Below are 14,080 nucleotides of genomic sequence, written 5' to 3'. Positions count from 1 at the left end.
TAGTATTGTATTTTTTTCCAATTTTTTTTTAAAAATATTATAATTATTTTTTTATTTTTTTCTTTTTTTGTTTGTTTATATATTTTTAAAATTTAATTAATTAATTTTATTTTATTTTAATGTTATAAAATTTAATAAATAAATAACAAACAATAAATCTTTTTTATTCTTTTTTGTTTTTTATTTTTTTTTTATTTTTATTATTATTTCTATATATATATAATAATTTTTAACAGCAAAACGATATTAAAAAAACCTAGTTTTAATCTTTTTAAATATTTTTATTCCACCTTTTTTTTCAATCATCACTTTTTTCAATCAATTTTTGTATGGTTGTGGATTTTTTTATTTTTTTTTTTTCTTTTTTAAAATTTTTTTTTTCTCAATCATCAATAATATCTATAGTTTTGCCCATACACCCACAAAAATATATATTTTAAAAGAAAAAAAAATCAAAAAAAGAAAAAAAAATTTCTTTTTCTTATTTTTCATTTCTTCAAAACTCAAATACATGTATATTTAAAAAAGATTGTTAATTTTTTATTTATTTATTTATTTATTTAAATTTGTATACTATTTTTATGTATCAAAAGTTTTAGTTTTATTTATTTATTTATTTATTTATTTTATTTATTAAATTATTTATTTATTTATTATTTATTTATTTATTTATATATTTTTGTTTATATATTTATTAAAAAACAAATTATTTATTTATTTATTTATTTATTTATTTATTTATTTATTTATTTATTTATTTATTTATTTATTAAAATTGTAAATTATTTTATAAAAAAAAAGATATTTAACAACTCATGAAGAATCAAGGTTATGTTGGCCATCACTCTTCAGGTATAGAGCAAAATCTAGCACCAAATTCTTTTTGGGGTAAGCACTATATTTTATTATTTATAGAAATTTTAAACTATATACTAAACTTTAAAAATTTATAGAGCAAATGAATTCTAAAGAGTTTTCAATTAAAAAAGAAGATTCAGATCAACTACATTTAATACCAAGTCCTCCACAAAATAATTATAGTTTTAATAATAACTCGAGGAATAACTTTGAACCAATAAATAACATGTCAAATGTATATCAACCACACCAACCATATCAACAAGGTTATTCACAATACCAACAACAAACAATTCAACAAAATGTTCAAATTCCACAATCATACCCAAACCACCTGAGCCAGGTTCACCAACAGATTTCACAATACCAAATTTCACAAACATCAATTCAAGGTCCAGGTTCACCAACTTCACATAGCAACAACAATAACAATAGTAGTAACCATAACAACCATAGTCAATCAAACTCGCACCAACAATCTTCACCATCACAATCAAACAATCAATTAAATTATAATAAATATTTTAATGGTAGTGGAATTAATACAAGCCTAAACAACTACATGTCTGAATCAAATAGTTCACAACAAAAATATTGGAACCAACAAAGACTTATTAATCCATCCATACCAAATCCTCTACTTTATCTTGGCAATAATAATAACAATAATAATAATAATGACAATGTAAATTTTTCCTCTACCTATAACTATGATATTTCACCCAATCAAATATCTGCATCAATGCCAAACACTGGACAAGTTGAATATTTAGAATCAACAGCAAGTAAAATTCCTCAGCTTTATTGTCCATCACAATATACCGCACCGGGAATTCCAGTGGTTTCCCAAATTACTGGTAACTCACCATTTGTTGGTATGAGAATTGATCTCTATCATAAACCAAGGGGATCAAAAGGTACCTGGATGCCAATTTTAAAAGGTGATCATATTCGTGTTACTGAAGGTAAAGGGAAAAGACTAAAAATGATTGTTTATTGTGAAAAAGAATTATTAAAAGTTGGTTTACAAGTTGCCTTGTTAGATCAAGAAAACCAAACTACAAAAAGAGGTCAACAATCTGCTGCTTCTGCTGCAATAAATAGTAATAGCAATAGTGGAAATAATAATAATAATAATAATAATAATAATAATAATAGTAGTAATAGTGGTTCGTCATCTGTTGCCTCAACGTCACCATCAGTTTCATCAAACTCAATTTCAAACGGATCATCTTCTTCCTCCTCACCATCATCTTCGACAAATACATCACCTACATCTACAACAACTTTAATTTCAAACTCACCAAACTCATCTGTTTTCAATTTTACGTCATCTTCACAAGGAAGCCAACTAATAAACACAACAAATTTATCAATAAACAACGGTAATAATAACAATAATAACAATAATAATAGTAATGGAACCTCACCAAACTTTTCGTTATCATCACCAACCACTTCACCAAGCAACTCACCATCACAAACCCCATCACCAGTCGGCACTCCAAATATTTTCCCATCAGCCGTACCACCATCATTTTCAATTTCAATCTCCGTCACACCCCCATCTTCTCGTCCATCACCTCATATTCCAAAAGATGGTTCTCCCCCACCACCTTCGAGTGACCCACAATGTTTAAGCGTAGAGTCTGTAAGAGTGTACAGATATTCTCAATCTCAACATCCAATTTCGACATTGGAATTTGAATTGAAGCTTGCAAAGATCTCTAAACGTCTATGCATTGTAATGGCCTCTCAAAGCAAAGAGGGTAGCACTTATGAAGGTAAAACTGTCGAGTTTTTTGCTCACAATAATGGTAAACACAATGCCACCCCAGCAAATAGAAACAATAAAACAAATTCCACTCCAAGAAAATCACCATACCCATCACCCTCACCAAACCAATCAAATACAACATCATCAAATCTATCCTCTTCACCAAATCAAATAATTCCTTTAGGAAATTTAAAAAATTTAAAAGAAAACAATAATATGAACAATAATAATATGAATAATAATATTAATACCACCGTTAAAAAGAAATCAACAAACTCTTCATCAAACCCTTCAAGAAACTCCACAAACACAACAAACAATATAAAGAATGGTATTAATAAAAAGAATAAAAGTATAGAAAAAAAAGATGATAATTATAATTCAGGAAATCAAAACGGAAACCAAAACTATAATTTAAATAACTATCACCAAAACAATAATTTAAATCAAAATAATTTTAATATGAATAGTAATAATAATAGTAATAATAGTAATATCTATAATAACCTAAACTACAATAATAACTCGAGCATACCATCCCCAAATATACCTCTACCTCCAATTCCTAACCATATGTCCTCATCAATGGATCAATATCAAAATTCTCCCATTTGGGCTCACGGATTCCAACCATCTCACATGGATGGGATGTCACAACACCAACAATACTATCACGATTCACCCAGTCAAATAATACCTGCACATCCCCATCAACTTTATTTACCTCACCATCATTTACAACCATTACATCACCACCATCATCATCATCATCAACCACTACAACAAATTCACCATAACCAAACTTATAACGGTAGCCACAATAATGATAACGATTCTTAAATAACTAAATAATGATAAAAAAGAATCGATTTAAATTTGATTTCAAATGTTAACAATAATTTAAAATAGTCAACATCTCTTTAAACAAAACAGTATAATAGTCATAATCATCATAATAAACCAAAATAAAGAAAAAAAAAAGTAAATAATTTTTGTATAATAATTTTCATGATAATTATAAAATAATAATTATTTATATTTACTTGTTTATAAAAAAAAAAAAAATTTAAAAAAAGTATTTATTTATTTATTAATTTTGTATAAGTATAAAAATAAAGTTTAAATTATTATTTATAAAAAAAATCATTATTTGTTAAAATTTATATTAATTTTTATTTTTGTGTTATTGAAGTATTAATAAAATGGGACTTTAATAAATGGTTTATATAATAAATAGTTTTTTGTTATTGTTATTTGATATAAAGATAAAAAGAAATTTTTTGTTTCTTTTTTTTTTTTTTTGCATTATTATTTGTAATTGATTCTCTAGATATTTCTTTTGTATTTTAATATTATATTTTTTTTTTTTTAATAAAAAAGAAAAGTAGTAATTGAGTTTTAAATTATTATTATTATTATTATTTTATTTTATTTTAATTACATATTTGCTAGAGATTCTCTGCTATTAATTGAACCATATAAACTATCTTTACTTGAAACTGAGCCAAAAGCATCTCTCATAGCATCAAAATTACGATATGTGTAACCAATAAATGGAATATCGAATGATGTAATCTTTCTTCTTGATTTTGATGAGGATGATTGGACTGGTTGCATTGGTTCTGGGTGATGAGATGGTTCCTCTTCGTCATAGTGGTCAAAGTTTTGGGTGTCAGTTGGTGAGGTAATGGTTGGAATGATTGGAGTTTTACCATGTCTAATATTCTTCCAATCGACACCTCTGAAGAATGGGTGAGATTGAATCTCTTCGACACCATTAAAACCAATACGGTTTAATGGATCAGTAAGGAAACGTTCAATTAAATCTTGAGCCTCGGCACTAAGGTTAACTTCAGCTTTGGCCTCTTCCATAATCTTTGGAAGAGTTTGCTTCCAATTCATAATTTTGTGATAAGTTTCTCTAATGGACTCTGAGCAGAATGGAGGGTAACCGACTAACATTTCAAACATAATGACACCTACACTCCACCAATCACATTCGGCACTATAACCATCCTTCATTAAAACTTCTGGTGCAGTATAATCTGGTGTACCAACATTTGAGTAAGCTAAAACTCTTCTCTGTCTCTTCCATGAATCGAATCTTGCTGATCTAGTTGAAATTGTATCTTCGTCTCTAATATTATCACCTTCATATTTCTTATAGATTTCTGCTAATGTTGGAACTCTATTTGTCTGTAAACCTGTACACAAACCGAAATCACTAACTTTGATATGACCTTTGGAATCGATTAATAAATTATCTGGTTTAATATCTCTGTGAATATAACTTAGTTTATGAATCGAGTGAAGTGCCAAAACTGTTTCTGCTATATAAAATCTTGTAGCGTCTTCTGTAAATGTATCATATTTAATTAGTTGAGTCATCATATCACCACCTGGAACATATTCCATAATTAAATATAAATAATTTGCATCCTGAAAATTTTAAAATAAATATTAAAACTCTGTGTAAATATTGTATATATTTGATTATAATAACTTACTTGAAAAGAGTAATATAAACTAACTATCCATGGATTACTGCCATGTATATTGTTGCTGTCTGCTAAAATATCACGTTCACTTCTTACATGGACGGTCTATATTAAATAATTTAAAGAGAGTTAGTTTTTTTTTTAAAAAATTTATCTCGTTGTAATGCATAAACGAAAAATAAAAGAAATTTTCGAACTGAACAAAATTAAAAAAAAAAAAAAAAAATACAATTTTTTCAGAAAAAAAAAATCTTTAAACAGCTCGTTTTTTTACAACAATATAAAAAAAGGTTTGGAAATATATTATTTTTTAAAAAAAAATTTTTTTTTTTGATATTATCGATAAGTGGCCAAAAAAAAATTAAAAAAACCATGAGACGTTGCATTTTTGTTTTTTTGTGTCTAAACTGTTATCCAATCGTTGGGGAGTGATTATAATGATATTATTGACAAAAAAAAATAGTGTTGAAAGATTTTTTTTCTGTATAAAAAAAAGATAGTGTCCGAGTGGAAATAGATATAGTTTTTTTTTTTTTTTTTTTTTTTTTTTTGGGTGGTATTGACAAAAATTTGTATAAAGACAATTGTGAGAGAAAAAAAAATGTGATAGAAAAAAAAAAATGAAAAAAAATATTACACAACAATTATTATTATTATTAAACTATACATACCTGATGTTTTTCAATCATTTTTGATTTATCTAATTTTTTCATTGCAAAAAATTTATTATTTTTTTTCATTTTAACCAATCTAACTTCACCAAAAGCACCTCTACCAATAATTTTAAGTGATTCAAATGAGTGACCAGTTAATCTAATTCTTCTTGATTTAATATATTCAGTTTCCTTTTTATCTAGTTCTCTTCTTTTAATTGCTTTTTGTTCTTCTCTTAAATTTAACTCTTCCATTTTTTTTTCTAAAAAGCATCGTCTGTTAATAATAATAAATAAAAAAGAGAGAAAATAATATTAATAAATATTATTTTTTTGAGGGTTAATAATGTTTATAAATTATTAACTATACCTTTCTTCTCTTTCTTTTAATGATTTGAAAAGTGATGTATAGTATTGTTCAATTGAAACTTTTGTTGCCATTGCTGCTTCTAGGGTTTCTTTTGAAAAGTTAACATCTTCCTCTTCTTCATCATACTCTTCATCTTCTTCATCATATTCCTCTTCACATTCTTCTTCATCCTCTTCCTCGTCCACTCTTGAAGGATCTATTTCTTGTTGTTGTTGTTGTTTTTGTTGTTCTTGAAGAGATAATGATTCTAATTTTCTCTCCATTTTTAATTTATGTATTTATTTAAAAATTACTATGTCACTGTTATTACTAAACTATTTTATTGTTGAAACGTTTTATACAATACCGTTACTATTACTATGTTTATTTAAAATGATTTTTCCAAAAAATAAAAATCCCGGTAAAAGAAAAAAATATATTATAAAGTTATTATGAAAAAAATATATAAATAATATTACTATTATTAATAAAACTATATTACTATTATTATTATTATTGTTATTATTAAGATTGATGTGTTTGATATTATACAAATAAAAAAAAATAAAAAATATTTAAATAATTAATTAAAAAAAAAAAAAATAAATAATAAAAAAATTTGATTATATTTATTTAAAAAAATAATATAATTTTAAAAAAATAATAAAAATAATTTAAAAAAATTTATAAAAATTTTTTTTTTAAAAAAAAAAAAAAAAAAAAAAAAAAAAAATTAAAAATAAATTTTTTTTTTTTTTTTATTTTTTTTTTTAATTATTTATTTATTTTTTTATTATTTTCATATTATATTATTCGATATTATTATAATTTTTTCTTTCCAAAACCAAGATTTAATTTTCGAATATAAATATTATTAAGTGAATTAATATATTTTATTAAATAGCTTTTATTATAATAGACAAATAAAATAAATAAAATAAAAATCAAATAAAAAATCAAATAAAAATCATATTTATCTATCTTTTGTGGTAGTAATTAAATAAGTAATAATAATAACTTTTTAAACAAAATCATATATTAATTTATTTTCAAAATAAATTTTTAATTTTTTTTTAAATTTTTTTCGAAATTTTTAAAAAATTTTTTAATTTTTTTTTTACAAATTAAATTAAATTTAACTTCACAATAATAAATAAACTAAAACTTTAATAATAAAATACATATGATTATAGAATAATAAAAGCAATAGAACAATAGCTAAATAATATTTATAAAGATTTTGAATAAATATTTTTTTTTTTTTTATTAAATCAAATAAATTATAATGTCAGATGTCAGGGATATTTTGGGTAGTGTTGCGCAGTCGGGTTTAAATAGTGGTAAAAATGAAATAGAATCAATTTTAACAGGTCAGGGTAATACACCGAAACGTACACCAAAAGATACACCTAAAACAACAATGGAAAAATTACAACAAACATTTAAAAGTTTAGAGGGTGAAACTATTACATTTGCCCCCCAACAATTAACGAAATCGGGCTTAAAAGAAAAGCGTAGAATAAAAGTAAGCTGGAACAACAAGGCATTCAGAAATAATGCAAGAAACGATGGTTTAATTTTGCATCATTGGGTGAAATCAAATGAAAAACCAAATGATTATAAATATAGCAAGTTTAATAAAAAAATGGAAATTTTGGTCTATAACGAAGAGGAGTATGATTTATATTTAAGAGGTAAATAACATACTTTTTATTAGCAAAAAGGCCAACTAAATGATAAACTAACATTTTTATTATTGTTTTTAGATGATAAATGGTCAAGAGAAGATACAGATTTACTTTTAGAGTTATGCAAAAGATTTGATACAAGATTTATAGTTATTGCTGATAGGTTTGAGGGCCAAGTTAAAAGAACAGTTGAGGATTTAAAAGAAAGATACTATAGGATTCAATCAAAGTTAATCGAGTTAAGAACAAAACCAGAGGAAGATCCATTCCATAATCCATTAACAACCTATGCATTTAACAAAGTTTATGAAACCCAAAGAAAACTTCAAAGTGATATTTTATTTCATTTAAGCAAAGAAGAGGTTACAGAAGAGGAACAGTTGGTTGAAAAATATAACACTATAGAAAATCATTTATTAAAGCACAGTAAAGAGAGTAAATCAGTTTTCAAAGTATCCCAAATTGCAATCAATAATGGCCCAATGAAACATTATTCTCAACATGATCTTCAAAATAGAGGTGTACAAGGAAGTTATACTGGTAAAAATAAAAACAAAAGAAAACATTCAGAATTGGATGCCCAACAACAAGGTGGTGCCACAGAAGACGATACTCAAATCACTTTAAATACAAGACAGGGCGCAAGAATCGAGTCAACTTTATTCGATCTTCACATTGGCAGACCAACCAATAACTTTTCAAAATTATATTATAATGATCTAAAAGAGGATGTTTTAATTTTGTTGGATCTTCAAAAGTATTATATGGAAAAGAGGTATCATTGCGAAATTTTAAAATCACAACGGGATTTCTTAAAGAATGAATTGGATCATTTAAAAGCAACCATTCCAGCAGAGGCTTTAGCATTACATGTTGATGAAGAAAATGAAACCATTCAAAATAGTACCGATGATAGTAGTAGTACTGCTCATCGTCATCACCATTCAAGCAGCAGTCATCATCATTCAAGCAGCAGTCATCGTCATTCAAGTAGTAGAGATCATCACTCAAGTAGTAGGGATCATCATACTACAACAACACACCATCACCATCAACACCACAAAGATCATTTCGATAAATCTAATTCATCAACTACTCCATTTGGTATTTATAGTGGACAATTCCCCGAAAAACAAAAAGAAACTCCACTTCCATCAACAGAAAAAACACCTGAAAAAGCAATAAAATCCTCAGCACCAACTAAAAAATCATTATCGTCATCTACATCCTCAACAAATACAACCCAACAACATAATACCACTACAACCACCACAACAATAACAGGAAATAGTAATACACCAATAATAAACCCAATTATAGGCACACCATTAATGTCATCAATTAATATTTCACCTCACCAAACACAAAATATAGCAGGCACAACACCGACCAACACAACCAGCACAAATACTCCAAATATTACACCCAATCTTGGAGGTATACCTATTATGCAATCTACTACAATTGGTGTAACATCACCCAATTCCGAAAAAAAAACAGAGGATTCATCTGGAGCTTTTGGTAATTTAAATGATTTTATTAGCCAAAGTTTAAATAACTCAATTCATCAACAATTTTCAAAGAAAATGGCAAAGGAAAAGAGAATACAAGAAAAGGCAGATAAAAAGAATGCATCTAAAAAGGAAAAGAAGGGTGGCACTAAAACAACATCAACTCCATCATCAACTCCATCATCACTTACGCCTGCTTCGACGCCATCAACAGCAAATTCAACACCATTAGTAAATCAATCATTTAATCTAAATGTACAGCAACCACCACTTATAAATTTAAATTCACCACAATCTGCATCATCTATTCTTACATCGCCACAATCAATAAACTCACCTGCATCAGCTGGCACCATTTCCCCATCGACTAGTAAGAGAGAACCAAAAGAGAAAAAAGAAAGAGAACCAAAAGAAAAGAAACCAAAAAAAGAAAAAAAAGAAAAAGAACCAAAAGAAAAAAAAGAGAGAAAGAAAAGAGAACCAAAAAATTCGACTGTATCACCAGTTGGTCAACAAGCATCATCTAATACCACTGCAGCAAATATTACTCCAATTATTAGCAGTCAAACCAATATAACGTCACCAACTACAACTGCAACATCACCAACAAATCAAATGCTGGCACAGGTTCCTTTAATACAACCAATTTCAATTTCTCCTATGATTCAAGCACCACAGCTTTCAATGTACTATCAACAGCAACAACAATTCCAATATCAACAACCGCAACAATTTGGTTTACAACAACCCATACAACAAAGTATGACCATTTCACCAACACAACCAAATCAACAAACAACACAACAAACAACATCGCCAAATATACCACCACAATAAATAAATAAATAAATAAAAATAGGATAAAAAGTAAATTATATTTTTAGTTTTTTTTAAAAAAAAAAAAAAAAAAAAAAAAAAAATTTAGATTACACTTTTATTTTAGATTTGAAAATGAGATTTATAATAATTCCAAATTTTAACACCATTAAAATTTGCTTTTAATTTACTGCACACCAAATAGCTACCAGATAATTTACGATGGAGTGAATAGGTTTCTTCTGGTGGTGGTTTTAAACGATTTTTTAACATTGTTGGTATTAATTCGCTAATTCTTTTTGCAATTTGTTTTTCGTAGAATGGATATTTGGTAATATTATTTTCATCGTAATACTTTTGAGAAAATGCTTCGGCTAAGATCTTGATCGATTTGCATTGAGCGTCGTTCATAAACTTATTTTCATCACCACTTAAATAACCCAATTTTACAGAGTATTCAATAATTTCTTTGTCATTTGCATCGGTACCAGCCTCAATACTCTTGAAATAGTTGTTTAAAAATTGCTTATTGTAAGATCTACAGGCTCCAAAGTCCAAAAGGTTTATACGCTTTTTATCGAAATCTACAACGAAATTGGCCGAGTTTGGATCGACTTGCATAAAATTGAATTGGAAAAGCTCGGCTAAACATAGTGATAAAATATTTTTTGAAACCCAATTTCTAGTTTCTTGATTATAATCGATGGGATTGATTTTATCAATTGAAATACCATATACAAATTCTGTAGTTAAAATTCTTTTAGTTGTTAATTCGTCAATAACATCTGGTACATAAAAGTCTTTAGTATATTTATTGTTTTTATTCTCTTGTAATAGATTTTTGAAATTCTTTTGATTTTGAGCTTCGTTGAGGTAATTTGTTTCCAACAAAAGTTCTTTTCTGGCAGACTCTAAAGATTTTTCGATGTATGCTGTTTCAGGTACAACCATTTTTAAAAGTGAACCAAGATTCTTAATATCGCTAGTAATACTATCGGCAACACCTGGATATTGAACTTTAACAGCTACTTCTCTACCATCTTTTGTAATGGCTCGATGAACTTGACCTATAGAAGCGGCTGCAATTGGTTCCTCTTGAAATAATTGAAATTTATCACGCCAATTTTCCCCCAACTCCTGTGCTAAAGTACTATGTAATTGATCTAATGGTATTGGATTTGCACTCTTTCTAACTCTCTCTAAAATTTCAACAAATTTTGGTGGTAATAACGAGTCATCTTGAATACTAATAATTTGACCAATTTTTAATGCTGCACCTCTCATTTTGGAAAATGATTCAGCCATTCTTTCGGCGTTGTTATCTGAAAACATTGAGCTATAACCTGTATTTGTTTCACCTGCACCAACCGAACGTTTGGTTTTTTCACCAATAAAACCTGCGCCAATACCAACTGCTAATTTTGTGAATTCCCAAAATCTTGATGTTTGTGATGATGGTATTTTATATCCTTGTGATTTAATATAATTAATTTCTGGGTTTTTGTGATTGTTTAAAAAATCTTTTGATTCATCTTCATATAATTCGTTATTATTATTATTATTGTTTTTATTATCAATTATTAAATCATTTTCATCTTTTAATCTATCTTTTGGTTTAATATTTGATATTGTTTTTAAACTTGAGTTATTATTTAAATTATTTAAAATGACTGAAGAGGAATGTCTTGAGCTAGAGTTTTTGATCATTGATGAAATTACATTTTTTGCTCCATATGATACTTGAATTAAATCGTTTAATTTACCCATCTAATATTACAAAATACAAAATTAAAAATATATAAATTTAAAATAAAAATAAATAAAATAAATAATATTATTATAAAATTATATTAAAAAAAAACTGGGATATTATTTGTAATTTAAAAAAAACTTTGTATTCATATGAACGCCAAAATTGAAATTACGATAAAAATTTATAAAAAAAAAAAAAATTTATTGAAAAATTTAAAAAAAAAAAAAATTAAAATAATAATTTTTGTGTGTCTAATACAGCTAATTTGCATCAACAAATATATTAATATAATTATTAAAAAAACTAAAATTAATTTGTTATTATAAATATGTTTAACTAAGTAATTAATTTATATATAAAGAAATTATAATATGGAGATTTAAATAAAGTTAGTTTTGAACCTAAGCGAGATAGAAATGGTAGTTAAAATCTCTTTTTTTGTATTAGGGCAAGTTTAAAAAAAAAAAACAGATTTGTTCAAAAAAAAACTAAATCAATCAGTTAAAATCATTGCAAAAGTTTTTTTTCTAATAATAATAATAAAAATAACAATAATAAATTCAAATCATGTATTTTAATATTTAAACACCAAATTACAAATAGTTTATATGGAGCTTTGTATAAATAATTTTTTATAGAAAAAAACAATTAAAAAAAAAGAAAAAAATTAACAAAATAGGATATAAAGAGATAATTCATAAAAAAAAAAAAAAATCATTTTTATTATAATTTTTTTTTTTTTGTAAATTAATTTATTAAAAATAAAAAAAAATAAAAAAAAAAATAAAAAAAAATATAGTTTATTAAAAACAATACAAAAAAAAAAGAAAAACAATATAAAAAATTATGAATATACCAATTTATATTAAAGTTTAAATTTATTTTAGATATACACACAATATTTAATAAAAAATAAATAAAAAAATAAAAAGTTTTATATTTATATCTTATTTTAATTGTAGGTAATGAATCATTTATAGCCTTGGATACTCTTTTTCTTTTACATTAATCAATCAAAATTAATAAAACACACCCACCACACACATTTTTTAAAAAAATAAAAAATATATACATTCGTTTCACACACATTGTAATATAATTCCCCTCCAATTTTATATTCGTTGTAAATTTTGGTATTTTTTGTTTTTTTCTTTATCAATAAAAATATTTTATTAATAAAATAGTTGTTTTATATTTAATGTATAACAACATTAAATTTTTTATTTTTTTAATTTTTATTAATAAATTTTATGTGTATTTTATTTTATTTTTTTTTTTAAAAAAAATAAAATAGTTTTAAATATAGTTTTAAATATTGTTAAAAATAAACATATTTTTAGATTCAAAAGAAAATTTACCTGACCAAACCTAAATTTGGAATATCTTTTTTTTGTAGAGAGTGGGTAGAAACCCCTATTTTTTTTATTCAACGATTTAAATTTTTTTTTTTTTTTTTCACAAATCCCAAAACAATCAATGCTTTTGTTGTAACCTATTAAAAAATTTTTCTCAATATTTTTTATCAAGATTCACTTTATAATAATTACATTAATAAAAAACTATATTTAATATCAAACCAACTGACGAAATTTTATATATGTGTTTTTTTGATCATATTTTCACCCATTATTTTTTTTAAATTTTATTTCATTGTTTGCAAACAATTAATTAAACCACCCAAATAGTGTGTGTTTTTAGTTTTTAAAATTAAAACATCATCACATTAGTGGGTACACACAATTATTTTTATAAATCACATCCAAATCTCTTTTTTTTTTTTTTTGGGTTTTTATGTGAATAAAAAATCAAAAATTCTTATATTAAATTTTATAAAACCCACACATAACACAATAATGCCTCAATCTTACCATAATTAATCAAAAAAAAAAAAATCATGTTGTTAAATATAGTTTAGTGATTATTATGACTCCATTTTTTTTTATTTTTGTATATATATATTTTTCTTTTTTTTTTTAAAACCAAATCTCAAATTTTGTGATTCTATCACAATAATTTCAAATATTTGCCTCCTAATTTAATCGGTCACCAAAATAGAGCATAAATATATATACATATTTATAATCCAATAATTATAAATATTTTTTTTTTTTTTTTTTAAAAAAAAAAGAAAAATAGTGGTATTTAAAAATAATTGTTTTATTTATTTATTTTTTAAT

The 14,080-nt window shown here is 24.9% G+C and overlaps 4 protein-coding genes across 4 annotated transcripts; 2 read left to right on the top strand and 2 right to left on the bottom strand.

Moving 5' to 3' along the window:
* Positions 1 to 815: 815 nt before the first annotated feature.
* On the top strand, positions 816 to 3,602 carry DICPUDRAFT_99985 (uncharacterized protein; the record flags this gene model as incomplete). Its single annotated transcript, XM_003294465.1, has 2 exons — positions 816 to 888; positions 954 to 3,602. The coding sequence occupies 2 exons, from the start codon at positions 816 to 818 to the stop codon at positions 3,473 to 3,475; spliced, it is 2,595 nt and encodes an 864-aa protein (XP_003294513.1). The 3' UTR covers positions 3,476 to 3,602.
* A 434-nt stretch (positions 3,603 to 4,036) lies between these two features.
* On the bottom strand, positions 4,037 to 6,299 carry DICPUDRAFT_51572 (uncharacterized protein). Its single transcript, XM_003294463.1, has 4 exons — positions 6,157 to 6,299; positions 5,805 to 6,063; positions 5,143 to 5,238; positions 4,037 to 5,074 (listed from the first exon to the last, which is right to left on the bottom strand). The coding sequence occupies exons 1-4, from the start codon at positions 6,225 to 6,227 to the stop codon at positions 4,073 to 4,075; spliced, it is 1,428 nt and encodes a 475-aa protein (XP_003294511.1). The 5' UTR covers positions 6,228 to 6,299; the 3' UTR covers positions 4,037 to 4,072.
* Positions 6,300 to 7,420: 1,121 nt separating this feature from the next.
* DICPUDRAFT_159517 (uncharacterized protein) lies at positions 7,421 to 10,171 on the top strand (the record flags this gene model as incomplete). The annotated part of the gene is made up of 2 exons (XM_003294464.1): positions 7,421 to 7,829; positions 7,902 to 10,171. The coding sequence occupies 2 exons, from the start codon at positions 7,421 to 7,423 to the stop codon at positions 10,169 to 10,171; spliced, it is 2,679 nt and encodes an 892-aa protein (XP_003294512.1).
* Positions 10,172 to 10,273: 102 nt separating this feature from the next.
* On the bottom strand, positions 10,274 to 11,917 carry DICPUDRAFT_159516 (uncharacterized protein; the record flags this gene model as incomplete). The annotated part of the gene is made up of 1 exon (XM_003294462.1): positions 10,274 to 11,917. The coding sequence occupies one exon, from the start codon at positions 11,915 to 11,917 to the stop codon at positions 10,274 to 10,276; it is 1,644 nt and encodes a 547-aa protein (XP_003294510.1).
* Positions 11,918 to 14,080: the final 2,163 nt, after the last annotated feature.

Source organism: Dictyostelium purpureum (assembly GCF_000190715.1).
Source record: "Dictyostelium purpureum unplaced genomic scaffold DICPUscaffold_573, whole genome shotgun sequence".
NCBI lineage: Eukaryota > Evosea > Eumycetozoa > Dictyosteliales > Dictyosteliaceae > Dictyostelium > Dictyostelium purpureum.
This window is presented reverse-complemented; position numbering and strand designations above follow the sequence as displayed.